The sequence below is a fragment of the Mastigoproctus giganteus genome, chromosome 9, assembly GCF_048544385.1.
Source record: "Mastigoproctus giganteus isolate SK-2022 chromosome 9, ASM4854438v1, whole genome shotgun sequence".
Classification (NCBI taxonomy): Eukaryota; Metazoa; Arthropoda; class Arachnida; order Uropygi; family Thelyphonidae; genus Mastigoproctus; species Mastigoproctus giganteus.
The window spans coordinates 144,134,415-144,154,872 of record NC_143583.1 but is presented as its reverse complement, the minus strand read 5'-3'; the positions used below and the strand labels follow the sequence as shown (position 1 = coordinate 144,154,872).

General features: G+C 37.8%; 1 protein-coding gene across 3 annotated transcripts in view; it reads left to right on the top strand.

Moving 5' to 3' along the window:
* Vha44 (V-type proton ATPase subunit Vha44) overlaps positions 1 to 20,458 on the top strand; it is a 249,734-nt gene that overhangs the window by 154,962 nt on the left and 74,314 nt on the right. For all 3 annotated transcript variants that reach the window (XM_090381677.1, XM_090381676.1, XM_090381678.1), the window contains exon 9: positions 13,096 to 13,188. In XM_090381677.1, the coding sequence (XP_090237803.1) occupies positions 13,096 to 13,188 (93 nt within the window). The remainder of the gene's footprint in view (positions 1 to 13,095; positions 13,189 to 20,458) is intronic.

Sequence of the window (20,458 nt, the reverse complement as noted above, 5' to 3'; positions counted from 1 at the left end):
AAATGAACTTGGAAGTGTTTGGAAGGTTTAGACCTTTTCGTAGATAAGATTACTGTATTAGTTTGACAATTTATGGTGTATTCAATAGGAAGAACTCCCTCCAGTCACTATCTGGCAGAGTAGAGGTAGCAAGATTATACACTAGCTGATCCAGAAACCTCCTAAAGGGTTACCAATAGGTTCAGTCCGGTGAACTAAATAGCAGGCCTGTGAACATCGTTTTAGAGCTGTACCCTCGAAATGTAAGGAAGATTGGATCTTGCCATGATGTCCATCATCAGTTGTACTGCATGATGGCAGAGATGGGGAAGGGTTAACCGGAACTTAGCTCTGGAGACTAAACATGGGTTCTACCACTTCAAGCCTCCAATAAACAAAGTGGTGGTATTGCACCAGTTGATGAGAGTCATCTACCACCTGGTAACACAGAGGGGCAGCATTCCTCTATGTGGTGTAAGTGCCACACCTCGACCCCTGCTTACATTGGTTCACACCTGGGTGGTCACCCACAGTGTGCTTGTGCATGGGATTATACCCAGGATTACTAACAGTCCCACCATCGTGAAGGTGCAATCAGAGGATTTGGCTGTTACAGACCATCTGGACTTTGCCAAAATGGGTCCACTTGATTTGAGTGTCACCTGAATATCAGTTCCATCAGTGTTTTAGACTCCCAGGTACCAAGTACAGCTTGTCTGGCATATCTGAGAGAATGTCTGTGACAACCTCAAGGACCAAGAAAAGGGTTACACGAAAAATAAAGGGTTACAATTTGAATTACTTTGATAGGACAGAATTCATGGGATACCTGGTTTTTGGGCAACGCGATATACGCTGGAGGACGAACCCACCACCTGGCAGATATATAGGTACACTGCATTCACATAAACGGCAATTCGATGTCAGTATGGATAAATGTCATGAGTTAACCGACTTTGAAAGAGGGATGATAATGTGTGCCTGATGCATGGGTAACTTTATCGCGGAAGTGGTAAGTATAAGTGTGTTTAGTGTCGAGTGGCACCAGGGGTTTCCCCCATCTCCACGTGTGCCTCTGTAGCCAGGTGGGTAGGAGCAGCAGTGCGTAGCATACGCTTCTTGATCAGACTGGGGTTCGAGCCCGTGACCACCAAATACGGAGGATGCGGAAAGGTCGGGAAATGACCACCGCATATCCCCGGAGCAATATGGCCTTAGTTGCTAATGCTCCAAAAAAAACCAAATGACAACAACAACCATCTCCGCATAGTTTACATTGTGGTGTGTTACAGTACACTGTAAATGGCAGAGATTTAAAAGTGTGAGGGTCTTGGATCATTGTGTATAGAGATTTAAAAGTGTGTGGGTCTTAGTGTCGTGTACCTTTGGTCTTCTGGCCATTTAGCTGCTGAACCCCAGCTGGGTCCCCACTCACACCCCGTGGAGGCAGACCAGGAACCCAGTAGCTTATATATACTTTGGCAGGTCCTGCCACCTAATTTCCTGAGATTTCGGTGGCTAGGACCTAAAAAAAAACGGGGACATTTAAGTTTAGAAAAAGCCAGGAGAGGTTAACGTGGTTCAGTTTTCAATTTAGAAATCATTAATTTTGATTAGTTGTGTGGGGTTTATGCTGGCATATTAGTCAGAGTAGGGGGAAAAGACTGAAGACTGGGGGGAAAGACAAGTATGGGGTCGATAGGGAAGGCAACCCTAGGTGGTCAGTAAGGCATGCCCATGCCTCACCAGGCAAAGTATATGGAGTGGTAGGGAAGGTAGGAAACAGGAAGACCATCTCCTCCTCCCCCTGCCGGGGAGAGGAAAAAAGGTACCAGGCAAGGGAGCTGGTACAGATTGCCATTTGGCTACGTGGCAGTGAGGCTGCAGCAGTCGTCGTAGTGTAGCCATAAGATCATGTCTGGTAGTAGAGTCACTCGCGGGACAGTGTCCGGTCCAAGTTGAATGTCTTTGTTTTTGGTTTATCTTCAGTTAGTACATTTGTCAGTTTCACTTAGGTCTCATATTTGTTGGAATATAGGCAGGGTTTCTTGGTTTCAGTGTTCGTTCATATCATTGTAGGAAGTGCACCGTCACTATTCCTAGGCAGACAGCTAGTATCTTCCACATAATTATCATTCTGGGGTGTGTCTGAAAGGATGTTTTAATTTGTTATCTGGCTGGTCATTTTTCACTCCTAGTGTATTGCGTTTAACGTTCTTCTTCCTTCTTGAAAAGAGTTCTTGATCGAAGTTGGTCAGGACTCTATTCCTCCTCTGAATCCAGTAGGTGAAACTCTTGCCCTCTGGGAAGGTATCTTATACTCATGATTAGAATGCACCTGAGATTTTCGTATTACAGACAGTCATACATGAGGCGTTCCCAGGTTTCGATCTCTCCACATGTACAGCATGGGTCCTCTACAAGGGCAAAGTCCATTAACTTTGCATTAAAGGGGTCATGTCCAGTTAGCAAGTATGTTGTTTGCAACCCCGGAAAGAACCAAGTAGGCGATTTTGGAAAAAAATTTTCAAGTTGCGGCAAGATCTTGTGGGTGATTGCTCCTTTGGTTGTTTCTACCCACCTGTCCTGCCAAACCTGCAGCAGGTGAGACTGAAGCTGGATCTTTTCTGCCTTATGGTTGTTTGTTGGGTCTATTGTAAATTGAAGGAAAGCGGTGGTTATTTCCTTAGATAAGTAGTAGAGGAGTCCTGTTCTTGGAATTTCAAGATCAGTGGAAGTACTGCTGCTATCACCTGAAGCGCTGGGTTACTTACTGTTCTGCAGGCGCAGGTGGTAGTGAGCAGGATGATGCATTGAAATGCATCCAGGGTTCTCTTGTTTACAACTAAGGCAGTTTTGTCATACCAGATTGCTGAAGCACGTGTAATTATTGGGAGGAAGGTTGTCTTGTAGTATTAGGCTGGGGTACGCTTTTTGAGCCCCCAGTCTCGCCTTGTGACCCTGGCTACCATGGCAGAGTAGTTTCTGATCTTTTGTCTTAGGAATTTGAGATGTGGTTGGAAGGATAAGTTATTGTCTATTATGACACCCAGGTATTTTAGTTGACTGGCAAACTTGATAGTTGTCCTATCATGGTACTGAAATTGCACTACTTCCGTTCGACAGTATCAAGAGTGTATTGGGAATATGCCATTTCCCGAATAACATCTCATCTTGGCCAGCGCTGTCAATGGAGACAGGTGGTTGATGAACATGGCCGTTAATGTCTGTCTTGCATTGTTTCAGCCAACCGGAGAGAAACAGTGGTACAAATCACTGCCAACTTCAATGAGGGAGGTGCCAGAAATGTCTCCACCAAGACCATCAGGCGATCATTAGCCTCAGTAGGTTATGGGAGCCATCGACCCACCAGAGTCCCATTGGCACTAGACCTTGGATGATTGGAGACAAGTCTCCTGGTCCGATGAATCCTGTTTCCAGTTATTTCAAGCAGGCAGCAGGGTGCGTATCTGGCGGAAACTGCACAAAGCTATGCAACCATCATGTCAACAAGGAACTGTTCGGGCAGGTGGATGGTAATGGTCTGGGGTGTGTTCAACTGGCACACGTTAGGATCTCTGGTATGTCTAGATGCATCTCTGAATGGTTCAGGTTACGTGCCCATTCATCTGCATCCCATCATGGTCATCGTGTACCCACAGGGCAATGGACTCTTCTGGCAGGACAGTGTACCTCCCCACAGAGCTGTGATGACTAGAACCTGGTTCAAAGAGCATATCCAGATTTTACCACCATGAAATGGTGGTAAAATCTTTGGGATGCTGTTGAAAGGTCCGTTTGAGCTTTGGATCCTCCATCCAGGAATGCAACAGAATTATGGACAGCGGTGCAACAAGCATGGATGGAAATACTTGTGAAATGCTTTCGTGAACTAGTGGATTTAATGCCTTGCCAGGTGATTGCCCTTATCCATGCAAAAGGTGGGCCTACCCATTATTAGGTAGGTATCCCATGATTTTTGTCCACTCAGTGTATATTACAATAATTGTGAATTTTAAGTCTAAAGTATTTTAAGTTAAATTTCCATTTTGGCTACAACAGAATACAGGGATTTAAAAATAAGTAAATACATTTGGATAAACATACATAAAAATTAAATTCTTACCTGCTGACAGACTCATGCTTGCCAATGCTACTAGAACCTGATGTGCATACTGGCAAGAGGTGCTGCCAACAGTTAATTTATGGGTGAGGGATTAAATCTATTAACCAATAGAAAGATATCAAATTTTTCTATCCTGGATCCAGTAGTTCTTTTTGGAGTGGAAACCTTGGTGTGAACGTTGCTCTCATACTCAGATTATCTGTGGTTGTTCTGCAGGCTGGGTTTGGAGATCTGGAGGTGGGGTTGTATGTGGGCAACTCCTCCAGATATCTGGACTGTTTTCTTTTCCTGTATTTCCCTTCCCCCCCTTTTCTATTTTTTTGTTGAATAGATGGACATATTGAGGGCTGAATTCAATTCCTTGTTTTCTGTTAATTGACGAAGCTCTGAAAGTTTTTATGAAGAAGACGTCTCTGAATTTTCCTCTGTTGTACTGGTTGTCTGTAGAGAGGATTCTAATATTGTTGAAGACCCAATAAATCCACTTTTGTGGATTTATCGGATGATTGTTTTCTGCAGCAGCATGTTCGAGAGGCAACCAGAGAGGGTAATACTCTTGATTCCTAATACACGAATTAGAATTTTAAGATTGTAAAATTCCTAATATGTACACAAATGATCACTGGTTGTCAGCAGTGATCATTCATGTATTAGAATTTGCAGATAAAGGAACCACTAGGTGGCAGTGATCACAGTGTACTGACGTGGGATTTACTTAAAGATATAATTACCAGCAGGGGTAAAGGAAAGGGTTTTTGCTTCCGTAAAAGTGACTACAGTGGTCTCACACAGTTTTAAATTCTGTACAGTGGGATCAACTGATGATGTTACCAACAGCAAATTCTAAGTGGGAAGCATTCAAGGAATTAATCGTGGAAGCTACTAAAAGTTTCATACCATATCTATTAAGAAATACTGTTCAAGGTTTAAGCCTAAATTGTTGTCAAATGAACTAATGAGACTCGTGACAGAGAAGAAAAATGCATGGGGTGCGTATAAATTATCAGGCGACACAGAAGGCTATGGCAGATATAAGCTAGTCTGTAATCAAGTCACAAAGGTTAGGCAGGCGAAGGCAGATTACAAGAAATCTTTGGCAAAGGATGCTAAGAAAAATAGCAAGGATTTCTTTACTTATATAAACTCTAAAAGGAAGGGGATGAATCTGATTGGTCCACTTGATATTGATGGTTCGACTGTTGATGATCCTGCTCAGATAGCAGACAAACCGAATGAGTATTTTGCATCTACATTCACACATGAGGAATTATTAAAGTTTGAAAATGCCAGAAGGTTATCAAATTGTAGCAGAGTGCTTAATGATTTTTGTAATAACTGAGAGCAAAGTGGAGGGGAAATTGTTGAAGTTAAACTTAAGAAAGGCACCTGGGGTGGATTGGATCTATCCAGTTATATTAAAGGAGGTAGCAAAGGAAGTAAGCAAACCCTTAGCCATAATTATGAGAGCATCCTTGGACTTAGGGGAGGTCCCCATGGACTGGAGATGTGCAAATGTATCCCCAATTCACAAAGGGAGATCGAAGAATGACATGAGTAATTACAGACCAGTTAGTTTAACTTCTGTTCTGGGTAAAATAAATGGAGTCACTGGTTAAAGATGCATTGCAGGATCATTTAGACAAGACTGCAGCAATAATTCAGGCACAGCATGGATTTGTTAAGTGTAAGTCTTATCTCACAAATTTGATTGGGTACTATGATATGGTCACAAAGGAACTGGATGCAAAAAATAATTTTGATATCATATATTTGAATTTCAGGAAAGCTTTTGACACTGTTGCACATGGAAGATTACTGTACAAACTGGAGCAGAATGGTATTAAGGGTAAGTTGCTACAATGGATAAAAGGATGGTTGAGTGGGAGAAGACGGTAGGTCTAGAGGCTTCATTTTAGGAAGGATGTAGATTTGCTTGGTGAGAGGAATGAAGGGATCTTCTTACCAAGAGAGGCTTAAGTTCTGCAAATTGCAGCAGCTGGAGACTAGGTACCTGCGAGGTGATCTGATTGATGTGTATAAGGCCTTGAATGGGTTGAGCACGCTGAATTCTGATGGGATTCTTCCGCTTGTTCCGATTATGAACCTAAGTGGGCATAAATTCAAATTGAGGAAAGACAGATGTAGAATAGATGTGTGGAAATTTGCCTTTAGCCAGTGGGTGGTTAATTGCTGTAACAAACTTCCATCTGTTGTGGAAGTTGATAGGTTAAATAAATTTTAGGAGGAACTGGACAAACATTTAGAGGGAATTGTTTTGTAATTTTTATTATTTTTTTTTTTTTGGTTGATGCTGCCTAAACTCATACACTTGCTTTCTTACATCACATGCCACTACTACTATTACTACTACCACCCATGTGTCACCAACCAACCAACCAACCCGTGTGTCACCACATTAGAATGCATGTGGGGGCTGTATTGGATTTTAGGATTCTTCCATATTGTACATCTTTTTTATGTTCTTTGATTCTGCAGTTCAGTCTTCTATACAATTCTCTCATGTATGTACATCGGAGAATTGTGTAGAAGACTATACTATATAATATACTATACCCCTCACACCTACAGTCTGTTTTATAAATAGGGTTGTTAGGGTTATTCCGCTGTTTTTTAAGATCAGCTTAATCGAGGCCAAACTCTTGATAAAGGTGGTGATTCCATATTTTATTGGTTTTTTTTTTTTTTTTTTGTACTGATTATTAGTATGCTACGTATGCATATGGTGGTTCTTCTGTTCCTTCTGGGTTGGGGTTGTGTGACGATCTTGGAGATGTATTCTGTTGCTCCTTTAATAGCATATAGAGGAAATCTGTTTTTCAAGGCAAGCCAAACAATAGGCTTGCCTTTTTCAAGGCAAGCCTATTGTTTGTAGTTCTTTTTGGAAGTTTTCTTCTTTAAAAATTCTGCATGCTGTGAGTGTGAAGGATTTGAAAACACCAATTTTTGTTGAGGAAGGCATGGTAGGATTTGTAGTTTAAGATGATTCCAATGTCTGTAGGCTTCCTGTAAACTTCCATAAGTAGCCCTGGGGGTTTTTCTATTTCACAGGATGTCTAGTAAAGGATTACCACTGTTGTTTTCTATTTCCATTTTGAATTTGATCTTTTGATGATGTTTGTTAATCATCATCATCATCATCATCATCATCATCATGAACTTGGTCCAGCTTAGGTCTTTTAAGACCTGTTCCGTTGTAGCTCTTGGATGTGTTCTTGTCTTGGTCGACCCGCATCTCTCTTGCCGGTAGGTTTGTAGTTAAAGGCTAATTTTGGGATCCGGTCTGGGTTCATTCTTTCTATGTGGCTGATCCATTTTTGCTGATACCATTTTATGTCATTTACTACGTTATCTACTTTTAATTTCTCGTGGATATCTAAATTTCTTTGGTGGTATAGTCTTATAAAACCTAATAATGGTCTTAAAAATCTCATTTGTGCTCCTTCTAGTTCGTGTGCATCTTTCTTATTTATGATCCAAGTCTCACAGCTGTAGAAGAGGGCTGATTTTGAAGTGATGTTGTGCAGTCGTAATTTTGATTCATTTGTTTTCCAAAGTGGCGTTTAATCATTCCATTCATTTTATTATATATTTGTAGTTTAGTGTGGATGTCTTTCCCTTCATTTGATATAAAATTTCCCAAATAGGTGAAGTCAGATATTTGTTCTATTATTTTGTCATCAATAACAATTTTGACTCTTTGTATGTTTTTTCCACATAATCGTATTGCTTTTGTTTTTGAGGAGGATTTCATCTCGTACTTTTTACCTATTTTATTCGGTTCGTTTGCTGCTATCTGTAGTTCATCTTTGAATTTTGCAATTATAACTTGATCATCAGCATATAATATAGTTTGGATTTTATTCCTGTTGTTCAACTGTATTCCATTGTTAATTGGATATGTCTCCATTCTTTCCATTCATGATGTTTGTTAAGAGCTTCAAAAAAGTTTTGTAGATTTTCTGTTCCGTGGCTCCAGAATACTTTCAATCTTGCTTTCATCCCTTTGCGGTCCAGCATTATTTTCACTCTCTTCCCCATGCATTTCATCCCTATCAATCAAACCAATGACTATGCAGGTGACCAGTATTATATATATAGTATCATGTATCATCATCATCAGCCATTTTCGATCCACTGCAGGATGAAGGCCTCTCCAGCAACTTTCCAGTTCCTTCTGTTTTGAGCACTGGCCATCCATTTACTACCCACAAACTCATGAATTTCATCTATCCATCTCCGCCTTTGTCTTCCAGGTTTTCTTCTAGCTCCTCTTGGGTACCATTCTGTTATTTTCTTAGTCCATCTGTCATCATGTCTTTGAGCTATGTGTCCTGCCCAAGACCATTTTAGTTCTTTAGTTTTGATAAGAATGTCCTTTACTTGAGTTTGCTGCCTAATCCATGTGTTTCTCTTCTTATCTAACAGTCTGATTCCCAATATAATTCATTCCATTGTTCGCTGTGTAGTTCTCAGCTTCTCTTCCATTCTTTTGGTGAGTGCCCACTTCCATAAGTAATGGTGGGGAGTATACATTGGCTCATTATTTTACGTTTCAGACAAACGGGGATATTGCTCTTCAGTATGCGACTATATTTCCTGAATGCTATCCATCCAAAATTTTTTCTTCTCTTGACTTCCAGCCATTTATCATTATTACAGTTAATAACTTGTCCTAGATAAGTATATGACTCCACCTTTTCAATTACTTCTCCTTCAATCATTATTTCCCTTTCTGTGGCATACTTGTTCATCATTACTTTTGTTTTAGCCATATTCATCTTTAGTCCAAAATCCTTACTAACTGTGCATAACTGATTAAGATTTTCCTCTAATTGTTTGGGATCGTGGCTTATCATCTGCAAATCATAAATGGTTTAGGTACTCTCCATTCACATTGACTCCTTTCTGCGACCAGTCTAATCTTCTGAAAGCTTCCTCAAGGGCAGCAGTAAACAGCTTTGGAGATATCGTGTCTCCTTGTCGAACTCCTTTCTCGATTTTAAATTTCCTACTGTCTTATATGATACTACTGATACTACTCTCTAGTATCATATAAATACCACCCTATATATGGTGACTAGTATCATATATACAAACCACCCTATATATGATGACTAGTATCATATATAGGGTGGCACTTCAACATCAGTTTAACTCTACCTTGTTACACTGTGATGAATACAAAACTCTGTAAAAGGCCAGAAATGTGTGTAATATTATGTTTGTACAGTGTGTTTGTTGTTTGTTTCTGGCCGCTTTGCTACCAGGAAGGTGATCACCTAGAAAGCCTGTTCAGTGCCTGTCTACACCATGAGGAAGTGGGCCACAACTACGTGTAAAACATGGTGGACCTTGGGCACTAAAATCATTGTCCTTTACTAAAGGGCAAAATCCTGCAACCACTGGATGTAGTGCTCTACCGTTTGTTATTAGTATTTTTATTAGTACTGTTCTGGTTACAAGAAAAATACTAATAAAAATAAAATAAATAAATAAATAAAAATTAGGCTAAGACTGTTTCTGTATAGGAAGTCAAAACTACTATTGGCTTTCCATAAGTGACTTTTGATGATGAAAATGGAAGCAGCAAAATTTTGAATGGCAATAAAATTAGTCTTGTTTAAAAGAAACACAGAACCATGATTCGTGAGATTATATCAGTGATAGAAAAGGGGTTTGACGAAAATCATCATAAATAGACGCATGTAAATACAGTGTGCTGAGAAGCTCAACCTCACAACGAAAACAAAGATTGGAATCAAAGGATTAAATTGAACAAATTTTGCATTTATAGAGCCATGCCCTGTAAGAAGGAAATAAGAATATAGATTTGACAAAAACCATTTCATTGCACTTTTATTGACAAAATTTATACGACTAATAAAAGATTAGTGACTTTACCTTTAGGGGAGTCATTCCAACCTTGCTCGCACCTTGACATAAGGATATTGAAGACCCTGATTTTTTTTTTCTCTTTTCGAATCATTAGATGGATCAATTTGAATGCTATCAAAGTCAAGAGGGATATTCTTTTTTAATGAAATAGTAAAATCCTCAAAAAACTAAGAATAAGTCAAGGGGCATGAAACCAGACAATACTGACAGCAGCAGAGACAGTTCTACAAATTTTTGATAAAAGTAAAAGAAAACTGCATTGTAATGTATGCAATTTACTCTTGAAAGTGGAAAGCCTGGTCCGAGTAAACCAGGCTGCAGTTTTATGTGTGGCAGAATGACAGCCTTGTAGAGAGTGGTTAATTTATTTTTTTTATTTTTTTATTTTTTGACTAAGAGCCCCAGTCATAGTGAGTGATTTTGGTTATTATACCAGGAAAGTTTTTCAATTTATCTTTAAAAAAAGATAAATGAGGATAGAAGATCAGATGGTTATCTATAATTAATCTAAGATATTTGGTTTTAGTGACATAAGGAATACTGCAACCATTAAGTTTAATTTAGGAAAGTTGTTAGTAGATAAAGAACCTTTAAATACTATCATAGAAGTTTTATGTGCTGAAATTTTTAATTTTTCATCTTTATCTCATTATGATAAGTTCAGTAAGATGTTTTAAAATTAAGTTTCTATCAGGAGGTAGTATAGCAAAAAAGGACAAGATTGTCCACATATGACATTTATTGATAATTGTCATATTGTTTAAGCAGCCACTGATTTTGTGCTAAGGATTAGATACTGAACAGTGACTGCATCTAGGTCATTAATTTGGCAATGAGGGGTGCAGTTATCCATAAACAGCAAAATTTTTCTATTATTCCTGTTCCTCTTGTAATCTAAGTCTCTGTTGCTTTCGTTGGTGATTTTTGATTACATCCAATCCTTTTGGTTTGTGCAATACATAGTCAACAATTCCTTCAAATCTTTGAAGCATTAAGCATTCTGGGGTTTCCTAATGATTAAGGGAGTGAGTGTCTCTATGCTAGACATTTTTGCCACTAGAAGAATGATAATTCATTATTTTACTTTATTTCTGTTGCTACATTTCTCACCTATAATGTAAGCATTTTATATGGTAGCAACTTAAAAGAAAAAGTGAAACCTCTTTAGCATTAGTAGAGGCATACAATGCAAGAAAGCAAGCTTACGCAGCATCAGCCAAAAAAACAAACAAACTTCCCATTTCACTGCTCCATTCATTCCAAATTCCTTTCCAGCTCAGCCTTAAATTTATTTAGGCTATCAAGTTCCACAACAAGAGATGGAAGTCTGTTCCACCAATCAATTACCCACTGGCTAAAGGCTAATTTCCACATATCTATTCTACAAATGTCTTTCCCCAATTTGAATCTATGCCCCTCAGGTTCTTAATCTGAGCAAGAGGAAGAATCCCATCAGCGTTCAGCTTGCTCAACCCATTCAAGGCCTCAGTCAGATCGCCAGATACTTTGTGACTTCTACAGTGAAAAAAATAAAAATAAAATGCTGCCTGCTGTTAACAATTGAATATGAACATCAGTAAATATCCACTTAGTTTTTCAGATTGTTTATGTGAAGTATAAATGGATGGCAATACAGCGGGAAAACAGAATTTGATAATCGGAAATGCAGACAGTTGTGGCAGTTTCCACATTGGACTTGAAAGGGGCAGGAGAAGGAGGGGGGAAATGCCATCTGTCATTAACCATTGAATACAAACACCAGTTTAGTTTTTCAAAATGTTTATGTGAAGTATAAATAAATGGCAGTACAATGAAAAAACTCACTATTAATAATAGTTTAATAGTGAGTTTTCATAAAGCTATTAATAATAGTTTATTAATAGCTTAATAAACTATTATTAATTTCACATGGTATAAGAGTGGTATTATATTTAGTAATAATCATAATGGTTAACTATTAGACTAATAATCCAAATTCTGAAATCAGAATAATCCAAATTTCATAATCAGAAACATCAATAGGGGAAAAAAAACCTCCACTGCCTGCTCTTAATAAGTAAATATAAATGTAGATTTAGTTTTTCAGGTTATTTATATGAAGTATAGATAGATTGTAGTACAATAATTGAGTCAGTACAACAGGAAAATAAATTGCATAATCAGAAATGACAACAACATCCGACTGAAAGAGGACTTAAAAAAAAAAAAAAAAAACAATATGTGCTCAATAATTGATAAACATCAATAAACATGGATTTAACTTTTCACATTGTTTATAAGAAATTCAATTAGATGATAGTATGACAATTGCACTACAGCTGGAAAACAAATTCCATAATTGGAAATGCTGATGGGCATACTGGACTGAAAATGGAATTTTATCATGTCGTGCTCAGCATGACATTGGACCACAAAGGGGTAACATTGTTTACCATTTCTGAATTTGGATTATTAGTTTAATAGTCAACGATTAAGTTAATGCCATATTATAATATGGAATTAACTTAATGGTTAACTGATGTGCATACTGTTTAGGCGAATAGTTTAGTAATAATCATAATGGTTAACTATTAGACTAATAATCCCAATTCTGGAATAGCAGTGAATATTAAAAGTGAAAAATGTGTAATTAAATGAAAAACTCTGTATAAAGTAAATTACCACACTTGCCTGTTCTGCCATTCTTACAGCACTGGAGACATAGTACAGGAAGTACAAAACATCTGAGATCCATATATGTAAACAATTTTTGTGTGTTTGGGAGCTGTTTAAAAGTGTACAAAATCTGAAAATTTTGCTCAAAGTTTAATCAAGAAATGAGCTTATACAGATTATTTAAAATTACTAAGTTACAAAAATGAAATTTTGAAATTTACTGCATGCAGTAAATTGGCAAGAAATCAAAACTGCTTTTTACAATGCATAACATGAATATAACTTGAAGATTACATTGAGATAAAGCCAATTTATAATTCCAATATGTGCTTGAGCATTCCTGCATCAAATATCTGTGCTTAGGTTACATGAAATATTCATTAAAAATATGTGATTTTTAATATTTATTTATTTTTTAGGTTAATTTATGAAGACTCAGACCATGGACTTTTTAATGTAACACTGTTTTTTAAATATGTAAATGAATTCAAACAGAAAGCTAAAGAAAGCAAGTAAGTATGAATTAATTAAATTTAATGCATAAGTCGTAAAAATCCTAGGGTATTTGTAAACTTATACAGGCAATCATATTTTGCTTATTTGGAGGAACCTTTTGAATGCAAAAGAGGTTTTGATCAGAATTAAAATTTTTGATTCACTTTAACTTTTCAAAATTAAGTAAATTAAAAGAAAATAAGTGAATTTGAAACATACTTTGGCTATCATTCATTTATTTCCACCAGAAATTATATAATTCCATTTTATAAGTACAATATTTCAAAGTGATTAGAAAGTGTCCAGAGCTTAAGTGTACACACTAAAAAAAAAAAAAAATTCATGTTATCTGCTATTTATAGGGAATGCAGGAGAATTTTATAATAATTTGACTGCACAGTAATGTGATTACAATTATTAAAAAATCTTGTATTTTTATACATTGAATGCATCCATCATTTTGATTAAAATTTTAATATTTTTCTTAGTGTTATAAAATTCACAAGAATAATTATTTTAAGAATATTCTTAAGCCATAGATTAAATGCGGGAACATGATGCTGTTAACAAAGGTAATAATCATGGTGTAACGTGTTAATTGGTAGTTATCTTAATTCTCAACACAGAAAATTTGAGAATTTTCTTCATAGCCAGTTCATGTAATTGAAATAGTCCACGCTTGGTATTCCATAGATTCCTTGCTCTTTACATCAATTTCCACCGTAACCATGGAGATTACTTTGGTTGCTTTGCTTAGATATTGACTTGTCTATAATTTTTGGAGGCACATTCAAAGTTGTCTTGAACCTACTCTGTTTAATCTCATTTCAGTGTGTTTTTAAATTAATGTAATAGTTAGTGTATGAAGGTTAACAGAGGAATACAACTCATTAAAGAATTGATTAATAGGGAAAGAACTTGAAAAAATAATTTAAAAAGAAAAAATACAGAAAATGAATATAGCAAAATATTAAAAATCAGAATAAAATGATGAAATTAAGCATTTTGTATTTTAATGTTCCTAAATCTAAACTAACATGATCTGAGATCATAAGAATTTCAAAATCAGAGTCTGATGTTATTTGAGGTTCTTCCTAAACTGGTGGTTTATCAGGATTTCTGCAACTGCCAGAGTTTATGATATTTGTATTTCATAAACTCTGGCAGTTGTAAAGATCTTTATGAGCCACACGTCTGTATATATATCGCTACTATGGATAATTTGCTTTCGTTTACAAAATAAATGATACTTACAGGTACTGTAATTTCTCTCTGCTACAGCAGTAGCTGACATACACCGATGAGCCAAAACATTATGACCACCTATCTAATATAATGTTGGTCCTCCACGTGCAGCCAAAACAGCTCGTACCCGGCGAGGCATGGATGCTACAAAATTTCTAAATGTGCTTTGTGGTATCTGGTACCAATACGTAACCAGCAGATCCTTTAACTCCTGTAAGGTCGGCTGCAGATCGGAGTTGCTGTTCCGACACAAACCACAGATGCTCGATGGGATTGATGTCTGGGGAATTTGGAGGCCGAGCACTGGTCTCCGTAAACAAGTCTCGAACAATCCGGCCGGTGTGGCATGGTGCATTATCCTGCTGAAAGATGGCACTGCCAGAGGGGAAGACCGTTGCCATAAAAGGGTGTACCTAGTCAGCAATGATGTTTATGTAGGTGGTAGACATCAGAGTGCCCGGCATATGGATGACTGGACCCAGGGTATCCCAGCAGAACATCTGGAATTTGGCCTTTGTCAGACTCACTTAAGTCCGCTGCCTTTCCCATCTGAAGAACAAGAGTAACACTGATTAGCTGAGCTCAGTATCAGGTGTTTTTTATATAATGTCCCAACCCATGCATGCACCGTAGTTCACCTGCAATTGCTTTGATTTGCATAACGACTCGCTGGTCATAATGTTTTGGTTCATGTTTTGGCATATACACCAATGAGCCAAAACAGTATTGCTGCCAGCAATATTGCATATTCACCAATGAGCCAAAACATTATGACCAGCAAATTCAACTTCAACAGTAATCTGAAGTTGAACAGCCTGTTCAACTTCAGATTACTGTTGAAGTTGAAGCTAGAATGGGAAAAACATGTAATCTTTCATTTGAAAAAAGCCTTATCGTGGGTGCACGTTTAACATGGGTGCACTATTAAAGAAATGAAAGACATAACTGGTTTCTCAAAAAGCAACCATCATAGAGGTTTTTAATGACTGGAAGGCAAGTGATTGTTCCACACCTCAAAAGCATAAATGTGGCAGAAAAACAATACTTCAAGAGCGAAGTCATCATATTCGAAGGACTGTATGGAAAATAAAAGACATCCAGTGTGTAGCAAATAACATCTGAATTCAACCAAGCCGAGAACTGCCCTCTATCATCTGGTACCATGTGCAGGGAATTTGAAAAATTGAGTGTCGGCAGTCACCTGCCTATTTGGAAGCTATTTATTTATTTCAGAGAAAAACAGAAAAATCCGCTTGCAGTGGTGCCATGAATGTCATGATTGGACAGTGGAAGGATGGAAGAAAGGAAGTCATTGCCAGGCAAATCATGATACGCTTTGTTTTGCAGTGACGTAGGCAGAGAGTGTGGTGAGAACCTCACAAAATGATGGATCCTGCTTGCCTTGTTAAGACAACCCAAGCATCTGGAGGTAGTATCATGGGGAATGTTTTTTGGCATGGATGGGTTCGTTGATACCTGTGGAGGGTCGAATGTCATCCAGGTAGTATCTGAATTTTGTACCAGGTCTACTGCACCCTGCAATGTTACATTTTCATCCTGAAAGTGATGGCCTCTTTATGGATGACAGTGCAACAATGCATTGTGCCAAAATCATGCAATAATGGTTTGGAGAACATGGCACTGATTTCCACCATCTTCCCTGGTCCCCACATTCACCTGATCCCAATCCTGTTGTGAATGTATGGGATATGCTGCAGAGAGCTATTCAGCAATGAAGTCCTCCTCCCTTTGCCACATCCATATGATATTTTGCTGGAAGAATGGCACCTCCATAGCCAGGTGGGCAGGAGCAGCAGTGCGTAGCACACGCTTCTTGATTAGACTGGGGTTCGAGCCTGTGCCCACCAAATACGGAGGTTATGGAAAGGTCAGGGAATGACCACTGCATATCCCCGGAGCAATATGGCCTTAGTTGCTAATGTTCCTAAAAACCAAATAACAAACAAACAAACAAGCTGGAAGAATGATTACAATTAGACCAAAATGGGCTAAAATATCTTATAGATTCCATGCCATGCTACACACTTGCTGTTATTCAAAACAAATTTCAACCTAATTCCATACTGAATAAAGGTTCATATATTTTTTGGTGTGTGTGTGTGTGTGTGTGTGTGTGTGTGTGTGTGTGTGTGTGTGTGTGTGTGTGTGTGTGTGTGTGTGTGTGTGTGTGTGTGTGTGTTCTCCACTGAACTTCAGGGATCCACATGTGAAGAAGTCCCAAAATATTAATTATAGATTTTTATCCTCGCAAAAGGAAAGACCAGGTCCCAAGCCATGGCTCACTTGGCTTAAGCATATATCGCACTATTTTTAACAAAAGGTTTCTTAAAAAATTCTTCCTTTGCTCTCTATTCATCCAGCTCTGCCATTACTTCTCCAACAGATTCTTCACCATACATCCCTGTCACTAAATTATATATGAACTTAGTTCCTTGCACTCAATCTTTTCAAGTAAGGCATTCCCCAATATCATATTTTTCCTTTCTTGAAGTTTAGTTAATATATTTTTTTTATTCTTGAGTCAGAAATTGGATTTTAATAAGTACCTGTTTAAAGTGTGTGTATATTTTTTTGAAACATTCAGCAACCATGCTTATTCTTAACTGATCACATTGTATAATTGTATTCACTTCACAGTGTATATGATTAAATCAGTCTGTTTATATTGACAGAAATATATCTTCATCCAAAATCAATAAAGTACTGTTCTTGCTTAGGTAAACTATCAAATTTTCTTTCATGGTAAGATGTTTAAGAACTTGTTTAGGATCTAACAAGCTCTTTATAGAATAGAATTTAACCTTGAATAGAAAGATAGAACTGAATCTTATGTGATATTTACTGATAACCAGTGTGCAGCATTGCTGCTTTTCCACACGAATCACAGTGAATGAAGCTCATAATACTTGTGCGTTGTTAATTTCACTTAATGCCTGATTTGGCTCTTAAAGAATAAGGAAAGAATTCCTTATTCTTTAAGTTCTAATTCTTCTGCATTCTTTATGTGCATGATGTCACCATGAACGACATGAGTACATGGTTAGATGTTGATATTTCTCTTGAAGTATTGCCACTTTTACATTGCTGCAGCATTATCTTTCACAGCAGCAGTAAAGTTTGAAATGTTTTACTTATGACTTTGTCCATCTCTCAGTTACATATTCTATTGTGTGCATGTGCACGCACATGTGTGCTTATCTCTCTTTGCAGCCAATGTCTTGTAAAATACTGATTGAAGTATTGCTATAATATAATCCAAGACGTGGAATTTCACTCAGTTTTGTCTTTACAAGCCCATCAGCATATGCATACTAATTATTCAGCAGTTTGTTAGATGATTAGTATGAGCAAGCTAATCGTCCAGCAATTTGTTTAAAGGTGAAAACCTATATGATATCTTATAGGACGATCTAATTCTTTGGAAGAAAGTAATCTAGCTATCTTTATTAATTAGTGTAGTATTGAGTTTGTATTATATATGAGTTTAATAAAACCTATTTGTTAAGAAAGTTAATAAATAAAATGTTATTTTATTATTATATATACACAGTGTGACAACTGGAAAACGAGACGTGAGACGAGTGCTGGACCTGCCATCTACTAGAAGTAAGCATAAAATGAAAGAGTGATTGTTCCTTGAGCATCCAATCAAGATCAGCAGAAATTGCCACTATTTCAGAACATAGTGTGAGCTGAACTGCACATTTCCCCTGTGTTCTGCGTTGTAGAGAGACAATGGAACAAAGAACAAACATTAAATTTTGTGTTCGATTGGGCAAAAGTGCCACGGAAATGTTTCAAATGATGAAGCAAGTGTACGAAGAGAATTGTCTGTCTCGTGCATGTGTGTTCGAATGATATAAACATTTCGCCCATGGAAGAGAATCACTGGAAGACGATGAACATCTGGTCCCAGCAAAAACGGTTCACACGCCAGAGTTGATTGAAATTCTCCAAATGATTTCAGAAGATTTGTGCGTTAATCAAGAAACTATTTGACAAATACCCAATGGCCAAAGCGTTACTTGTTGCCTATTATCTAGATGTTATGAAATGTTTGTTGCAGATTCTCTGCAACAGTATCTGCAGCCTTGGCACTTGGCTCTCATTGTTCAGGAATTTTTTGCTAGCAAAAAAGTCTGCTTGCTGTTGTAGCCATCAGACTTATCCCCATGTGGTTTCTTTTTGTTCTCAAAGCTCAAGGCACTACTGTGGGGTTGTTATTTTCATGATATTGACACCATTCAAAGAACTGTGATGAGAACATTGAACAATATACCAGTCATGGCCTTCCACCAGTCTTTCCACTCACTTCATGATCATTACATATAGTGTGTGGACATGGAAGTCACTTTGAATAAACCAAGGTTGTTTACAAACATCATACATGGATCATTTTTTCTAGAATCAGTCTTGATTTCCAATTGCCACATTGTTTATATTAATATATATAGTATTAATTTTATAACCAACCATTATAAACTTTTTATTAAAATAAATAGTATAATGAAAACTGGATAAAATTAAAATTAAACTGGTAATAAAATAAAATGCAGAATATACCATAAAATACGATGTAGATCACAGGATAAAACCGATAGAACACACAACTGTAGCTTTCAGGGGCATCCATCTCCTTTATCAACAGTAAAGCTTAACATACAGTACATCCTTAAATATCAGCAGGATCACAGTTCACAGCACATGTTACCACGGGAGCATGGGCAGTATTCTTCATATGTCCACTGGAACCGGAAATGACACGGGAACATGCCAAGCAGAACCATGCATCCCGTCCAAGAACCACAGCTTCGAAGAGGGGATGAATATGGATTCCCCTGTCTCTATTAATAGTGTTATGCTCAGAAGAGTAGATTCGCAAGCTCTTGAGCTATATGCGGTCCCAAAATCTGTGTGAACAGTCATCGATAACAGCTTTGCCAGGAGAGATTTGATGGTTCTCCTCCCAAAAGTGTTCTGCCACAGCAGATTTCCCATAGTCTGCGGTCTTTATAATACTCCCCACAATCCAGGCATTTTATTTTGTATATGACTCCACTTATACATTCCACAAGTACGAGATTCTTAACCTTTGACACAATTGTTTGCAACCTTCGCCCTGGTAACTGCACACAGCGTGTCTGGCAATCATGTAACACTTAAGCGATTCGCTCAGTTAAGCCCAGATAGAAGAGAATGTATGTGGGGGCAATGGGTGCAAACAGCTCTCTACGTCCGTGCCTTGCTTCTCAAATGTATTTATCTCAGACCCTCTGGGGGTAGCCACATTTCCTGAGATCTGCTGTGACACATTTAATTTCTTCTTTTCTATCCTCGGAGTCACAGCAATGGGACCCAGCCCTATCAATTAAGGCCCTAATGACACTATTCTTGTAATGGTTGGTTTGTGCCATATTGTAATGTGTATATTGACCCCTGGCACATGGGTTTCCTATACACATTGGTTTCCATTCTAGGGACCTCCCTATGAACTAACACATCAAAGAAAGGAAGAGTACCCTCTACTTCCACCTCCGAGGTGAACTGAATAAATGGGGAGAAGCTATTGAGGAAACCAATTATCTCATCCTCTCTTCCCCTCTGAATAATTACAAATGTATCGTATTGTATCAACGAACATATCATCAACAGTCAATAACGTATTGTTTCCATGCCCGCATGGAGAAAACAGACCCATCAAAAATCCTGGACTTGATCCAAACTCTGGCAGTGAGTTAGATGATTTTGTAATAACTGAGAGAAAAGTGGAGGAGAAATTGTTGAGGATAAACATAAAAAAGGCACCTGGGGTGGATGGGATCTATCCAGTTATATTAAAGGAGGCAGCAAAGGAAGTAATCAAACCCTTAGCCACAATTATGAGAGCTTCTTTGAACTCAGGGGAGCTACCATAGACTGGAGATGTGCAAATGTGACCCCAATTCACAAAGGAGGATCAAAGGCTGACACAAGTAATTATAGACCTGTGTGTTTAACTTCTGTTCCAGGAAAATTAATGGA